Raw genomic sequence first — 15,663 nt, 5'->3', positions numbered from 1 at the left:
GATCGGGGGCAATGGGGCCTGAGGGCAAGATGCACTATGGAGAAGGTTCTGGGAAGTTTGGAACACCAGGCTCACTGATGGGAATGAGACACGATGCAGGACCCAGAGACCACAAAGCCATGGGGGAGGGGGTAGGATACGGGGTAGCATCAGAAGGTGGCACAGGCTCCTATGATGGTCCAGAAAAGGGCAGAGGAATGGGGCGTGCACATGGTGAAGGTCCTGGGATAGCTGGAATGCTGGGGACTGCAGATGATGCTGCACACAGGGACAGCCTCAGGAGCCCAGGGATGCTGGGGTCACAGGAAGTGCCACAGACTCTTTCAGATGGAAGGGGCTCCAAGACCAGTCTTGGGGGCTATGGAACCTCAGGGATTCCTACAGCCTCGGGGGCTGTTTGTTCCAAAGGAAAATCAAGTGTTGGAGAGTGGCAAGATGGTTCTGGGATTCCAGAGTCTCCTAGGGACAGAGGAGCTCCTAGGGGGGAGGGTGAGTCTCCAGGCCAAGCAGGGGGTTTGGGGGCTTTTAGGTTTCTTGATGGTAGGAAGGCAGTAGAAGGTGAGACCTGGGCAGGGACAGCTGCTCTGGAGTCTGGACATGAACAGGACTTAAGGAAAGCAGGGTCAGGGACCATGGACAAGGGCAGAATGGCTGGCCCATGGGGAGAGGCACCCCAGGGAGGGAGGGACTCACTACCAGGAGGCAGAAGGATGGGAGCAGGTTCTGGTAGCCCAGCCTGGCAAGATCAGGAGTTTGGCCAAAGCAGCACACATGCTGGGAACTGCATCCCAGGCTCTGTGGCCCATGGTTCTCGGCAGGAGAAAGATTCCACTTTCAGGGGAACCCATGAGGGGCCAGGGGACTCTAGAGGCAGGGAACATGCACCAGGTTACGGGGCTGCTGGTGGACATCAAGGCCCATGGTCCCCGGAAAGCAAAGGTTCAATCTCTAGAAGGGGCAGGTCTGGTGGTACAGAGGACTCAGGTGGCCTAGGCACAGGGAATTCCACAGAGTGGGAGGATGGTCTCGCCCCCAAACCTGGGGAGTCCAGACTGCAGGGATCCAGGAATGGCTCAGACGATTCCTTTGGCAGAAAAGGCTCTGGAGGTAGATCAGGGAGGATCCAGGGCCCAGGCTCTCAATTAGGGCAAGGACAGGGAGGAGGAAGGGGGTCTCTTGGGGAGCAGGGGTTTTTGGAGGCTGAGAATGACAAAGCCCAAAGTCCCAGGACCCTAAAGGAGTATGAAAAATGGGAGGCAGGAGAGTCTGGCAGGTCAGGCAGGAGGCCAGGTCCCCGCTGGAGCAGGTATCAGGCACAGTCTGGGGTTGAGGCAGCGAAGAGAGGGGGCACAGAGGAGGCCAGAGGCCGGAGGCAGCTACCTGGCAGTGATAATGGAGAGCACCTGGGGGAGACTCAGAGTGGAGATGTGAGCCAGGGCACCCCCAGACATCTTGGCAGAAGGAAAAGTGCCAAAGACTGCAGGTTGGACATCCTTGATGAGGGGCAGAGTTCCAGGTCTGGATACAAGTCCGGCACTGGCAGTTTCTCCCCGACGGCCCGAGGTAGGTATTCCTGGCTGGGCTATTGGGGGTGGGGTGCAGCAAAGGAGAAGTGTCCTGAACACTGAGATGCCTGGGCCATTCCCATCCGTGCCAGCACCCCCATTTTCAGGAGCCTCTTGCAAATTCAGTAAACAACTACTTCCTCTTTGTGTAGACTGATTCCAGGCTGTGTGAGACTCAGAGGCCCCCTGGGCACCTGGTCCTAAAATCCTATGACAGAAATACCAGAGTTGTGAAGCAGGCCAGAGATCCCCCTTCCCCCAGAAGACCCTGGGGACTTCTTATCTGTGTGACTCAGGGGCCCCTCTACCAGCCTAGGTCCTGCTGAGAAAAGTGGAGGCTTGTCTGTGCTGACACTGGGGGATCCCAGTGGGCAGGACCGTGGTGGCCATCCCCAGGGTGCAGCGCAGGCTATGACCTGGGAGGCTGGGCCTTGAGGACTCCTTTGTGTATCTCCAGGCCCCAGGGGCTACTTCTCTCAGGGCTTGGCTGACACAGAGGTGCAGCAGGGGAAGGCCGCCACGCTTTCCTGTACCCTCACCAGGGACCTGGGACCTGGTGCCTGGTTTAAGGATGGAGTCAAGGTATTGTCCCCTCACACTTTCTTTTTACCAACCAATGTGGGTGCCTGTGGGGGTGGGGGCAGGGACAAAGCAGAGGGATAGAGGATAGAAGGTTGGCTAAAAAAATTGTTTATTACTCTTATTTTACTTATGTACCCACTTTGAGAGAAGCTTAAATAGCCAGAAACTTGGTGTGTTTAAAATTAAAAAAAAATCATAAATGAATGTGGTGCCAGCCAATCCCGTGGCATACCCCTTGTTCTTCCACCTCCCCCAATGTCTTCTCTACACCTGCACCTGCCAAGGTCCACCCACCCTCCAAGGCATCATACAAATGCACCTTCCCATCCCAACCAGGGGCCTCTTTCGTCAGTCTTGCAGCTCCTCTGTGCTCCCTCATAGCTCTCACGTCAGGAGGAGATAGCATAGGGGTTCAGAGCACATGGCATCCGGGAGATCTGATTCCAGATCTCCAGTTATGCGACTTTGGACAAGTTCCTTGCCTATAAAATGGAACTATCAATACTACCTTTTTTTTTTTTTTTTTGTACTGGAGATTTAACACAGAAGGGATGTTACCACTGAGCCACATCCCCAGCCCTTTTAGTTTTTGAGACAATTTAGCAATTAAGTTGCTTAGGGCCTTGCTAACTTGCTAAGACTCAACTCAAACTTGTGATCCTCTTGCCTCAGCCTCCCAAGTCGCTGGGATTACAGGCATGCGCCACTGAGCCCTGCTACCTATCTGATAAGGTTGTTGTCACAGTTAAATGAGGTAGGAAGCAAGGAGTGCCTGTGCAGGCACAAAGCTATCAGATCCCATAGCAACTGCACCAGCAGAGGGCGCTGGAGGTGCCAGGTGCGCTTGGGAGTGACTGTCTCTTGCTTTGGCCCTTGTCTCCAGCTCACCGCCCAGGATGGGGTTGTCTTTGAGCAAGAAGGCCTGGTGCACAGACTCCTTATCGACTGCGTGCAGGGCACCCAGGCTGGGAGGTACACCTTTGTGGCCGGCAACCAGCAGAGTGAGGCCACCCTGACCGTCCAGGGTGAGGTCCAGCCCTGTCCTTACCTGTCTGGCAGTCTCTGCAAAAGTAGATAAGCTTTACTTAGAAACCCCTTAATTTTTTTGTAACCAGTCTTCAGCTTTTCAAACTGAGAAGATGACTTATAAAACCAACCCAAGCTCCTCCCCTTCCAGTGTCTTATCTCCTTCCTTGCTAGGAAGTCCTTGGTGAGGTCTAACCCTGGTCCCTCCTGCTTTAAAGTCCATTTCCCTTATATGTCCTCATGAGGTGGGGTGTGGGGTTTCTTACTCTTAGCCCAATCTCCCTCTGGATTCTTCTTTCAATGTTCCCAGGGACTTGGTGCCTGTCTTCTTTGACTCCCTTGTCCTGTTTTTCCTCTAGATCCCCCCGTAATTGCTCCAGATGTGACAGAGAAACTGAGAAAGCCACTGGTGGTCAAGGCTGGGAAGCCGGTGACAATGAAGATTCCCTTCCAGAGCCACTTCCCTGTTCAGGCCACCTGGAGGAAGGACGGGGCCGAGGTGGTGGGCAGCAGCCACAGGGGGGCCCAGGTGGCCTTGGGGGATGGCTACACACGACTGTGCCTTCCCAGCGCGAGCAGGAAGGACGGTGGCCAGTACAACGTGATGCTAAGGAGCGAGGGAGGCTCTGTGCAGGCTGAGCTCACCCTGCAAGTCATAGGTGCCAACCCCAGCCTTCGCCCCATCCGAGGCCTGAGGGTCCCGGGGATTCCAGGTCCTCCCTGACAGTAGGGGCAGGTCTGGGGTGCAGTCTCTGTGGGCTCTTTTGCATGCTGTTTTGCATCCAAAGCCACCCCTGTCTGTCCTCTGTCTGCTCCCTATACTGAGCAGGAAGATGCAGTTTGGATGAACAAGGCCCAGGCTCCTGCTGGGAGATGTGGTTATTCTCCCACGAGCCCCAATGCACAGGGTGCTAGGGAAGTTGCTGGAGTGAGATTGAGGCCCCCAGCTTCAGTGGTGCCAACAACATAGGACTGCTGTGTCCAGGAGGCTGAGCTGGTCCCATGCGCCCACCCAATGGGGCTAGTATGGGTTAAAGCATTCCATGGTACATCTGTGTGTGTGTGTGTGTGTGTGTGTGTGTGTTGGGGAAATAGAGACCAGGGACATCTGTCTGTCTCAGGAAACCTGTGAACCTCTGGGTAATGTCCAAGGCTCTCTGGGTAGTCCACCCCATTGCAGGCTTGCCCACTGCTGAGGGAAGGCCAACATGGCTTCTTTCCAACTTCTCTGACCCCTTTCTCCTCCTGCTCCTCTCCGTGGATCCTCAGACAAGCCTCAGCCCCCACAGGGCCCCTTGGAGGTGCAGGATGGCCACAGGGCTGGTGTCTGCCTCCGCTGGCAGCCCCCGAAGGATGATGGGGGCCGGGCCGTGGAGCACTACGTGGTGGAGAGGCGACAGGCTGGCAGGAGCACTTGGCTGAAGGTGGGCGAACCCCCCACTGACAGCACTACCTTCACCGATGCCGGCGTGGAGCAGGGCAGAAAGTACACTTTCCGTGTGCGAGCTGTGACCTCGGAGGGGGCTGGGGAGGCCCTGGAGTCTGAGGAGGTGTTGGTGGCTCCTGACGGTGAGAGAAAGGGCTGGGGCTGGTGGTTGGAACACTCTTAGATCCACATTGGGCCAGAGGGCAAGCAGGTCTGCCCCTGCAGCTAAAGGACACTGGCTTCTGCCTGGGGCCTTGAAGTCCTTCTAAAGCCCAATGGAGACTCCTTGCCTCAGCTTGATTTGGGATCTGGCAACCAGGACAGGAAATAAGATTGATGGTGTCTATGGGAGTGAAGGGACCAGCACACAGCCTGCTCTCTCAGGGCCCGAGTAGAGGCCAGCATCTTTCTCTATCATATCCTCCTAGTTTGGGATATCCTAACAGGGGACTTAAGGCTGAAAGATTTTGAACCTATCATGCCTGCATCTGAACAGTGTCCCAGAGCAGTCTAGCCAATTCCTACAGTCCCAGGAAAGAGTAGGGTGCCAGATGTTCCGTGCCTTCTACCTCAGAATCTCCTCATGAGCCTTAGCCTCTGGCTGACCTTCACCTTCTTTGCTGCCAGCAATCCCAGGGCCCCCTTCCACCCCGGCCATTCTATCGGCCTCCAGCCAGGGCATCACTCTCACATGGACAGCACCTCGGGGCCCTGGCAGTGCCCACATCCTGGGTTACCTGGTTGAGAAGCGCAAGAAGGGGAGCAACACCTGGACAGCAGTGAACGATCAGCCCATGTCTGGTGAGCAGGCCTGAGGGATGCTTCTCATTGCCCTGGCTCCAAGTTGCTTAGACTTCCTCTTGGCATAGGAGCGTTGCCAGTCCAAATTGGTTTAATAGAATAGGTCTCATCCGGGATGATTTTGTGTCGAGGGGACATTGGCAATATGTGGAGCCATTTTTGATTGTCACAACTGGGTGGGGAGTAGATGATACCGGTACCTGATATGAAGGAGCCAGGGTTCTGCTGACTATCCTACAATACACAAGAGCTCCCCTACTCCCAACAAAACCAAAGAATTATCTGGCAAGAAACATCAACAGTGCTGAGGTTGAATAACCCTGGTTTACAGAAGTCCTGGGTTGGAGCCAGAGATGAAGGTGTGAGTCCTGGGCCCCCTACTTCTGACCTTGTCTTTGGTTAGCCCTCTTCTTCTCTAGATCTATTTCCTCATCCACAAGTAGAGAGAAGAGAACAATCCTCATGGTTCTGTCCCATTAAGTAGATTCCTAAGAACCAGCTGCTTTCTGAGATCAGAAAGAACTTGAAAAAGCCAAAGCGTTGGGCAGATGCTAAGGTATCCCATGACCCTTTGCATTTCTGTGTTTTGCATGCTGTGGAAGCCAGGTTTGTGGAGGAGAGAAGGGACCAGAGCAGACAGTCAGGAGACTGGCTTCTAGTTGTGGCTGAGCTACTTAGGAGCAGAACCCTCTCAGGGCCTTATAATTCCACCTCCAGAAAGACGGAGATGAAGGGAGGGCACCACCCTCCCAACTCCACTACTGATTCAACTTCATTTAAATGAACAGCTCTGTAAGGTAGCACAATCTGGAGAGATTAAGGCACTTCAGCAAATTGGTGGCAGAACCAGATAGGGATTTGGGACCCCAGCATCTTTTCGCCTTGGAGAGAACTGAGTCACACGTGGATGGCCAAAGAAGGGAAGTATTAGGGCCCAGCCTTGTTCTCCTTTGAACTTGGAAGCACCAAGATGTCTGTTCATCTCCTGGTCCCCCAGTGTGGGATTAATGTAGGGTGTCTCTTCACAGAGAGGAAGTGCACTGTGGAAGATGTGCGGCAGGGCTGTCAGTATGAGTTCCGGGTCACAGCAGTGGCCCCCTCAGGCCTTGGAGAGCCTGGGCCCCCATCTGATGCTGTCTTTGCCCAAGACCCCATGAGTGAGTAGGATGTCAACCCAAGGGGTGGTGGTGGGATGGGTGGTGAGCATGGGATGGTTCTGAAGCCCAGTGGGACAGGACAGGAGGTCACAGGTAGGAGAAAGTGGCCAGGAGGGCTGGAAGATACAGGTTAAAAGGCCACTGGGATGAGGCATATCTTAGGGGCCCTCTACTGAAATCAATCAGAATTAGAAGACTCCTTCCTGACCATGTCACTTGCTCTCTGGCTTCTGGGCAGGTCAGTCCCAAAGTTGGCCAGGCAGCAGTCTATTTGAATGAATACACTGGGAATAGAATATTTTATAAATTTAATTGTTCAAAGGGGCATCTAAATTTCAGTCCTAGGAAGGGCAAAGTGTGGAATGGAGGGATGAGGGAGGAGAACTGGCTGTGCACCTTTTCTTGTCAAGGAAAATCTCTCTTGACTACTCTATAATCAGTGATGAAAATGGAGATAGCAAATAGGATAGGCAGTGTTGGGGTAGTAGTCACAAGGGTGACTACATTCCCTAGATTTTTTTGAGGGGGGTTGCTGGGATTGTACCCAGGGCCTCACACATACTGGACCAGTGCTCTACCACTGAGCTACACCCTCGCCCTATGTTTCTTAGATTCTTGCTACTGAGCAAAGTCTGGGCAGCATCACCAGGGAACTTATTAGAGTTCGCTCAGCCTCACCTCCAACCTACTGAATCAGATCTGTGTTTTTAACAACATTCCCTGGTGATTTGTATACAGAAAGCACTGCCCTAGACCAACACTTTCCAAACTTCACTGGGAATTTATTTAGAGACACCCGGGAGCTCTTCCTGCCCTGTTGCTCAGGATGCACCCAAATCAGAATCTCTGGGGCTGCCCATATTTTTAAGCTCCCGGGTGGGTCCAACATTCAGCACTCTCCAAAGCCCTTCTACATGTACCCTGGCTTTCCTGTGTTCCAGACAGCCCCCTTCTGGGGTAGGGAGTGCTGTTATTGTTTCTGTTTAACAGATGTGTCTGCTCTGCGTGCCCAGAGGCAGTTCTAACTCAGCGCTTACAGTTCAGAAAAAAAGACACAGAGTTCTAGTCTTCAGGGATAAAGGATCCTAAGAGGTCATCCACTAAAGTCCCCATTTTCAAGAATTAGAGAGGGTGGTCAGGTACTGGACAGAGGCAGAGTTTGGTTCAGGTAGGTGCTTCAGGGGCCACGAAGTGAAAGGACCCCAAGAGAAAGAAACTGTCTCCCATGGGAAGGCTAATCAATGTCCACCTGAGTGACCTCCACCAAGAGAGGCTGATGCCATTTCTGATATTTCCACTGTGCTTGACCAGGACCCCCTGGGCCTGTGCGGGATCTTCAGGTCACGGACACATCACACACCAGCATCACCCTGAGCTGGGTGGGGCCAGATGCCCAGGATGGGGACAAAGCTCAGGGATATGTGGTGGAGCTGTGTGGCTCAGACAGTCTCCAGTGGAGCCCATGCCACGTGGGCACTGTGCCTGGGACCTCCTTCACAGTCAAGGGGCTTCGGCCTCGAGAGGGCTACTTTGTGCGGGTGACAGCAGTTAATGACGGGGGCCACAGCCAGCCCACTGCCCTGGACACCATAGTGCACACCGTGCCTGTTACTGGTGAGTACCACCTCTTTCCCACACTGAGCCCTGCAGGCCCTTCCTGAGAGGGGGCTGCCGAGCAGCCACCATGCACGTGCTGAGCCAGGATCCCCTTCCCCAGCCTAACAAAGTAACATGTGTTGACACTTCCCATGTGCAAGGTGCTGGGCCGGGCAGGCCTAGTTGGAAATGGTTTCTCATTGCAGCTCATTACAAAGTTGATATTATTTTTATGCCCAATATACAGAGAAGGAAACTGAGATCCCAGGTCCTTTTCCCAATGTCTCACCCTTGGTGTGAGGCAGAGCCGGGATTTGAAACAGGTGACTCCAAGGCACAAGGGCCGCTCAGCTCAGGCAGTTCCTGGTCAGGGTGGAGCATGCCCCAGACCCCGTTACCAAAAGGCAGACTGTCTTTCCCTTTGGGTCTTAGTTACTAGAACCAGCTGACCTGTCTTTGACCCAAGTTGACACTGGGCCAGCCCAGCCGACCCTAGTCATCATGTGAAAGGAGAAAAGCACACAGCACCGGAGTCCAAAATCTCAGAATCTTGTCCTGGCTCTGTTCCTAACTCAGTGTGACCCCGGGCAAGTCACCTCCTGTCTTAGATTGGTGGTTATGTCACCTGCAGAACCAAAAAGATGGACTGTTTGTCACTTCCTTCTTCCAGGCTAACCCTAACCCTCTGCCTTCCCTACCCCAACTCCTGTCCCTCTCCTCCAGCATGTCCCCACCACTCCTGGGGCTCCCCTCCCCACTTTCTTCTGCCCAGTGCCTCTCCTGTGAGGTTCTTCCGCTGGATGGGATTTTAGCAGCAATTAGACTGGCCTGGCCTCCCCTTCTGCTCTGCTGCGTTGGTGACCGGGGGCTGGGGTCCAACCGTGGAGGGAGGTGACGAGCCACTTTATGTGTTCCAGGCTGCCCCAAATTCCTCATGGACTCCAATGCAAAGGACTCAGTGATGGTCAGAGTTGGGGACACCATTCGTGTGCCTGTCTCCTTTGAAGTGAGTGGGTCTCGAAGGTGTGGGGAAGGGAATCCAGAGTGGCCGAGGGAGACAGAGAGCTCTGTGGTTCTCTTGCCTTCGTTGTTGTTGTTGTTGTTGTTGTTGTTGTTTTGGGGGGTGGGGGTCTGTAGTCAGTGAAGTCAGGCCACAGGTGAGGAAGGCGGGAGGAGGGTCCTCTTTAGTGGCATAGCACATCCCTGGTGGCTGGGTGGCCTTTCTGCTCCCTGTACAGTATACACAACCCTCTAATGGTACCTTCTGGTACTGCACCTCCAAATTAGGGCTCTCACTTTTCCTCACCACTTTCGTCTGCGAATTCAGAGGGTCTCAGGATGATCCTCCACCGATGCTAACACCTCCCGGCTCTAGGGACACCATAGCACTAGCATAGTGATTAAAAGCATAGATTGCCTGGGTTCAAATTCCAATGTCATCACTGACTTTGGACAAATACCTTAACCTCTCTGTTTCAACTTCCTCCTCTTTCAATGGAGATAAATATAACCTAACTGAAAGGGTTGTTTTCAGAAGGAATCAATCCCCTGAAAGCACATGAACAGCCTGGTGTATGGCCAGCATTCAATATGTGTTACTTTTATTATTATCATATTTATTGTTATCAAAATCATTATTACCTGTGTGGGAGGCTCAGCAGTGGCAGAACCATAATGCATCTCTGCCTTAATCTAAATGACATGTTTTTAGCTATTAGACACTGGAGGACAATGGCAGCGATGACATGTTAAACATGTACTGAGTGTTCTCTACATTCTCAGCCCTGCTCTCTGTGCGTTCCAAGTATTGGTAACTCCTTGAGTCCTTGGATTGTTAGTCCAGGTGCTAACAATCAGTTACTGTTAGCTTCCCCAGTGTGCCTGCCACTGAGGTTCCCACAGGCGGTTGGCAGTATGGTCATCAAGCAGCTGGACTGGTCTCCCAGTCAGTCAGGGTCACCTCAGTTCTAGACCAGACCACGATAATCGCCCTCCTGCATTCTCTGCCTATCACAGGGATTACCAAGTCACCCCCTGCCTGGTCCTTCTCACTCCCATCCAGCACCAGGTGAATCCAGATTCAGTGATGTTTTCTTGCTCAACGTCTTAGAGCAGCAGCTCAGTGCTTAGAGAATAAGACCTGGATGTCTGCATGGGCGGGGTGCTAGGGTATTGCCTGGCCTGCCTGGCCAGCTTCCTTTCCTATTCCACCACCCCCACCTGCCAGCCCCACACTACATCACCGCCTCTCTACTGGCCTGCTTCTGAACAGGCACTTGCCCACCTCTGAGTTTGCGCAGACGTTTCCCCTCCCAGAATGCTCTTCTCACCACCTCTACTCTAGGCCCAGCCTGAATAGCTCCACTTCCACACCACCACCAAAGCTCCCACTTCTCAACCCTTCCTTCCTCTCATTTTCCTCCAGGCTGGCCCCATGCCTGAGGTGACCTGGCTGAAGGATGGCTTGACTTTGTCCAAGAGAAGTGTGACCACCACCAAGGATGGCCTAACCCAGCTTCTGATTCCTACAGCTGGCCTCTCAGACAGTGGTCGCTACACTGTGGTGCTGAGGAACCTTCAGGGGAAGGAGGCTGCCTACGACTTCCTCATCAGGGTGGCAGGTGAGGCGGCATGGCTCTGGGCTCCAAGCACTGTCTGGGCCACTCACCGAGGCATGGAGGTTTCCCCTGCCTGGGCACAGGTCTCAGCCATTCTACTGGCCTGTGTGTGCAAGGTGGCACACTGTCTTCTTTTCCTCCGTGCTTGAAGACAGGAAGAAGGGCAGGGGGAGGGTCCCTTATGGGCTTTAATTATTCTTCTGACTCAGGACCTTAGGGACAATTCAGCCACATCCCCTCCCTAGACCCCAGTTAGTCTTGATTTGGAGCCCATGAGCAACGGTGGTCACCACCATTACAGCACTGGAAAGACCCCATGGAAAGAAGTGTCTGGGTCCCTTGTACAGGATAAAGGTTGCCCTCCCCTGAAGTAACTCCCAGGCAGCCCTTACCCTGGAGAAGTCTCTGGATATTCAGACAAGATGAAACAGAGGAATGGAGGGAGTCTGTACCTTGATTTTGTGAAAACCTCTGTCCATGTCCTATGTCATTTTCCCTAAAAACTCGGGTGAATTAAAACGTATTCTTTTGGGAAAGGTTTCCTACCCTCTACAGATAACTGTGCACCCCTGACCAAGTGCCCTCCAGTTACCTGCCTTCCAAGATTGCAACCCCCAGAAGACTCAGGGGCTCTGGAGGGGACCATACCAGAAGCCCTGCTGGGTCCCCTGCAGTGCATGCTCCCTCTACCCTATCTCCTGCAGCATGCCCACAGGCTCCTGGGCCCATCCGCCTGCAGGAGAATGTGCCCAGGACAGTGACAGTCCAGTGGGAGCCCTCTCCAGACGAGGTCCAGGGTCCCCCTCTGCACTACACGGTGCTGATGCGCTCCTCGTCACACGGCTCCTGGCACGAGGTGGCTGACCGCATCCACACCAACCACTTCACCCTCCTGGGCGTCCTTCCTGGCATTGAGTACCACTTCCGAGTAGTGGCCAAGAATGAGCTGGGGACCAGCAGACCCTCAGACACCAGTGAACCCTGGTGCCTCCCCAGGCAGAGAGGTGAGGGTCCCCTGGAGGGGGAGAACTTAGCTGACTATGCTCTGTACTTAGGCCACCTATTGTAGGGCGGTGGAGTGTGCAGGATGGGGCAGAGTGGCAGCTATGGCAGAGATGGCGGGGAGCCTGTCCAATGAACTGGACCATGGGTCCATCCAGAACCAGAGCCATGGCTTGGTCTTCCCAGCTCCTGCCTGACCCCTCCTCTACTGATGTTCCTTGTGTTCTGACTCAGGGTGGGTCCTCCCTGCAGGGAGAACAAGTTGGCCTGTGGGTGTTTGGGTGGATTGTATATTGGGGGGACCACAGCAGAAGCCCTGCTGAGTCTTCAGGGAGCCCATCAGAGCTGTCCCCTCTAGAGTGTCTTGGCTAGGGATCAGGAAACAGACTTCTCTACCTGGTTCTGTGTGAACTGTCGTTTAACTTGCCAACACGGGCCCTCCTTGGACTTGACTTGCCCATTTGGGCGAGATGAACAATTCTTGACTTCAGTGGCTACATGCTACCCACCTGAGCATCCCAGAATGGCCTCCTGCATGCTTCTAGATGAGAGATGAGGGCTATAAATTTAGCCATAAATTTAGAAGTTATCATGTTTCTGAAAACAAAGTGTATGTTACAATCAAATAGATGTGGAACTTAAAAGAGGTCACTAGAAAAAGCAGATTATAAAATCAGATGGGTGATTTAATTTCTAATAAAATGCAAAAAGATCTAGAAGTTTCTACACCAAAATATTAGCTTCAGTCATTTATATATATATATATATATATATATATATATATATATATATATATATATATATATATATATATATGTGGGTAGAGAGATCATGATTGGTTCTTACTCTTATCCTTTGGATTCTGAGTTCTAATTTGTCCGCAGTGAATGTGTGTTAGGCAATGGGCGTCAGCACCGTGAACTTTCTATAGACTTGGCCCAGACAGGTCTTCTCGCTTTCTGACCCTCCTCCCTGTCGCCCTGGTTTCCATGCAGGCAGATTCACAGTGAGGGCTCCCAGCTACCGGGAACCAGACCTGAGCCAGAAGCCCCGGTTCCTGGTGGGCCTGCGGACCCACCTGCTGCCTCCAGGATGCGAGTGTCGCATGACCTGTGCGGTGCAGGGATCACCCCGGCCTCATGTCACCTGGTTCAAGAATGATCAGAGTCTGGAAGGACACCCCACAGCATACAGCACTGATATGCTGGGCGTGTGCTCCCTCGTCATCCCCAGTGTCTCCCCTAAGGACAGTGGCAAGTACAAGGCTGTGGCTGAGAACCCGCTGGGCCAGGCTGTCAGCACTGCCACCCTCATCGTCACAGGTAAGGGTGGCTGTCCTGGCAATGGGCCACACTGGCAAGGGAGCAGGAAGAGAGCCAGAGGAACAGCCACCTGCCTGCCTTCGGGGAGCTGTCCCTTCTAGAGTGTCTTGGCTGGGGGTCAGGAGACAGGCTTCTCTACCTGGCTCTGTGTGAACTATCATTTAACTTGCCACCTTGGGCCCTCCGTGGCCTAAACTTGCCCAGCTGGGTGAGATGAGCAACTCTTAACTTCAGTGGCTACATGCTGCCCACCTAAGCATCCCATGGTGGCCTTCCACATGCTTCTAGATAAGAGATGAGAGGCTTCTTCTCTGTGACCACTCATAAATATGTCCAGATAGGGACATTTAGTGCCTACAGGGCCATATTGACTCTCTCACTGTAATCTCCAGTAAAGCAAATAGTATTTATTGATAAGAAAACATTTCCCCCCAGTGGTACTGAAAATATATTGTATTTTGAATAGAAAAAAAAATAAATAATAAATCCTAAACATTTTTAGTTATTCAGAATTGACCTTTGTGCAAACATGACCCTTCAGCACTGGTCAGAGCATCTCTCAGGGCATCTGTTCAGAGCCACTTAGGTGCTACCCTCAAATGCCCCAGCTTGAAGATACTCATAGTTCCAGAAAGAAGTGGGTATTTGATGGTGTTAGAGTTGCCCAGAGGGCTAGAGAAGGACTTTACCCAAGCTCTGAGAGCATGTGGTGGCCATGGATTTGAACCTGGGCCCACTGTGGCAGAGCCCGCAGAGCTAAGCTGTATTGCCTTCACCATGGATAGGTGTGGGAGGGGCAGCTGCCCCTTGTAGACCAGCTGGAATATCCTGTGTCTTGCAGAAACCAGCTCCTAGCCTCGCCCTACTCTGGGATGGCCCTGCCCGGCCCCCCAGCCACGGGATGGATGACAGAACTCTGAAGCTTCACTTCTGACACACACGCCGGCCTGGGGAGATGATCCCGAAGGATGGAGTCCATGCCTTGAGACTCAGGAGTAAGAGGGCTTCTGGGGATACTTGCCCAGCAAGACAGAGAGTCCTTGGGGAAGAAAAAGAAGGGTACAAGTGGTAGTCCCAGAATAGTCACTGAAAAGGATGACAGCAAACCTCCCAGATCTGCCCACATGGATTTCTTTCTTCTCCACTTCAGTAGACCTGGAAAGAGCCCGCCTGCAGGGTGCTCCTTGTTTGCCTAGTCTGGGCCCCTTAGAGGGAGGGTGGGAGAAGCTGAGCCTCTGTGACATCAGGAAGGAAAGAGGAAGAGAAGTCAGAGGTCCTGGGTGAGAATAAGGGCATCAAGGGTATGTGTTGGGGCACGGGAGACACCTTCTGTACTTTCCTTCATTAAAACATCTAAGAAATTTTTGCAAATCAACTTGGGTTTTGTGTGTTGTAGGAAAGATTCCAAAGCAAAGGTTTATGTATACCAGGCTCCTGCTGGGAGACGGGGTGGGCTCTGGTTCAAGGGAAGAACAAGGTCAGAGTTAGGCTCTCCTGCCTAACTGCGTAGGCCTACGCAGTTAATAGCAAGGGCAGAAAAGCCCAGAAAGGTTAGAGGCTCTGTGTAGCAGAGGCCTCCCTTCCTCCTGGCCCAGGCCTCCCGCATGCTTCCACCCTCAAGCATCCTCCAAGCAGCAGGGCTAGAGCCCTGCCTTGGGGGGTATATGTCAGGGGACCACAGAACTGGTTGCCTAGGACTGTCTAATGCCTGTCCCTCCCCAGAGACAGAAACAGTCTGGGCTGGCGAGAATCCTAGAGAGCAGGAACACAATCTGCTCTTCACTCCCTCTTTTTGGATCCTGGTCTCTGCTTTCCACAGTCTCCCTTTGCACCCTCTCCCCCAGTTCTGTGGCAGATTCAGGAAGAAAGGAACAAAAATCACAGGACAGGGGGTGAGGACAGCACCAGACCTTTCTTTTTTGCTTTGAAAAACCTTACAAGGTTTGTTGAAAATCCCGGAGACCATGTATGTATTTATGGGTGTATTTTTAAACATTTTATTCCTTATTCCTCTTCTATTTTCTGGAAAAGGTTGTATACAATTGATGTTCTATCTTCCTTAAATATATGGTAGAAATTACCAAATAAAACCAGAGGGCTTGGAGTTTTCTTTGTGGGAGGGATTTGGCCACCAAGCGTAAGTCAATTTTTTCAATAGCTATATAAGGCTGTCCAAGTTATTAGCATCTTTTTGAATGACATTTGATAATCTATGACTTTCAAAGAATTTGTCCATTTCACCTAAACTGTTGAATTTATTGGCATAAAGTTGTTATAACATTCCCTTATAATCAATCCATTTACTGTTCTATAGGCTCTCCGAGATATTGCCTCTTTCATCCTTCAGATTGGTAAAACTTATGTCTTCTCTCTTTTATGCTTAGTCAATTGATTTATCAATTTTATCAATCTTTTACAAGGACCACCTTTTGATTTCATCCATTTTCTCTATTATTTTTCTGTTTTCAATTTCATTGGTTTCTACTCTTGGTTTTACCATTTTCTTCCTTCTGCTAACTTTGGGGTTTAATTTGCTCTTTCCCCTTCCTAGTTTGCTAAGGTCAAATC

At 52.2% G+C, this 15,663-nt stretch overlaps 1 protein-coding gene across 1 annotated transcript in view; it reads left to right on the top strand.

The window, feature by feature from the left end:
* Igfn1 (immunoglobulin like and fibronectin type III domain containing 1) overlaps positions 1–15,205 on the top strand; it is a 34,280-nt gene extending 19,075 nt beyond the window's left edge. The window contains exons 13-25 of the mRNA XM_046464402.2: positions 1,460–1,563; positions 2,023–2,147; positions 3,031–3,172; positions 3,533–3,832; positions 4,443–4,742; positions 5,227–5,400; positions 6,429–6,557; positions 7,869–8,171; positions 9,071–9,159; positions 10,579–10,774; positions 11,476–11,775; positions 12,769–13,095; positions 13,937–15,205. Coding sequence (XP_046320358.1) covers positions 1,460–1,563; positions 2,023–2,147; positions 3,031–3,172; positions 3,533–3,832; positions 4,443–4,742; positions 5,227–5,400; positions 6,429–6,557; positions 7,869–8,171; positions 9,071–9,159; positions 10,579–10,774; positions 11,476–11,775; positions 12,769–13,095; positions 13,937–13,950 — 2,503 coding nt within the window. The 3' untranslated portion in view covers positions 13,951–15,205. The remainder of the gene's footprint in view (positions 1–1,459; positions 1,564–2,022; positions 2,148–3,030; positions 3,173–3,532; positions 3,833–4,442; positions 4,743–5,226; positions 5,401–6,428; positions 6,558–7,868; positions 8,172–9,070; positions 9,160–10,578; positions 10,775–11,475; positions 11,776–12,768; positions 13,096–13,936) is intronic.
* Positions 15,206–15,663: the final 458 nt, after the last annotated feature.

The sequence above is a fragment of the Marmota monax genome, unplaced genomic scaffold (genome assembly GCF_021218885.2).
Source record: "Marmota monax isolate L192 unplaced genomic scaffold, Marmota_monax_Labrador192_F-V1.1 WCK01_AAM20220418_F8-fsc00099, whole genome shotgun sequence".
Taxonomy (NCBI): Eukaryota; Metazoa; Chordata; class Mammalia; order Rodentia; family Sciuridae; genus Marmota; species Marmota monax.
The sequence above is the reverse complement of the archived record's forward strand: the minus strand, read 5'-3'. Positions and strand labels throughout refer to the sequence as shown.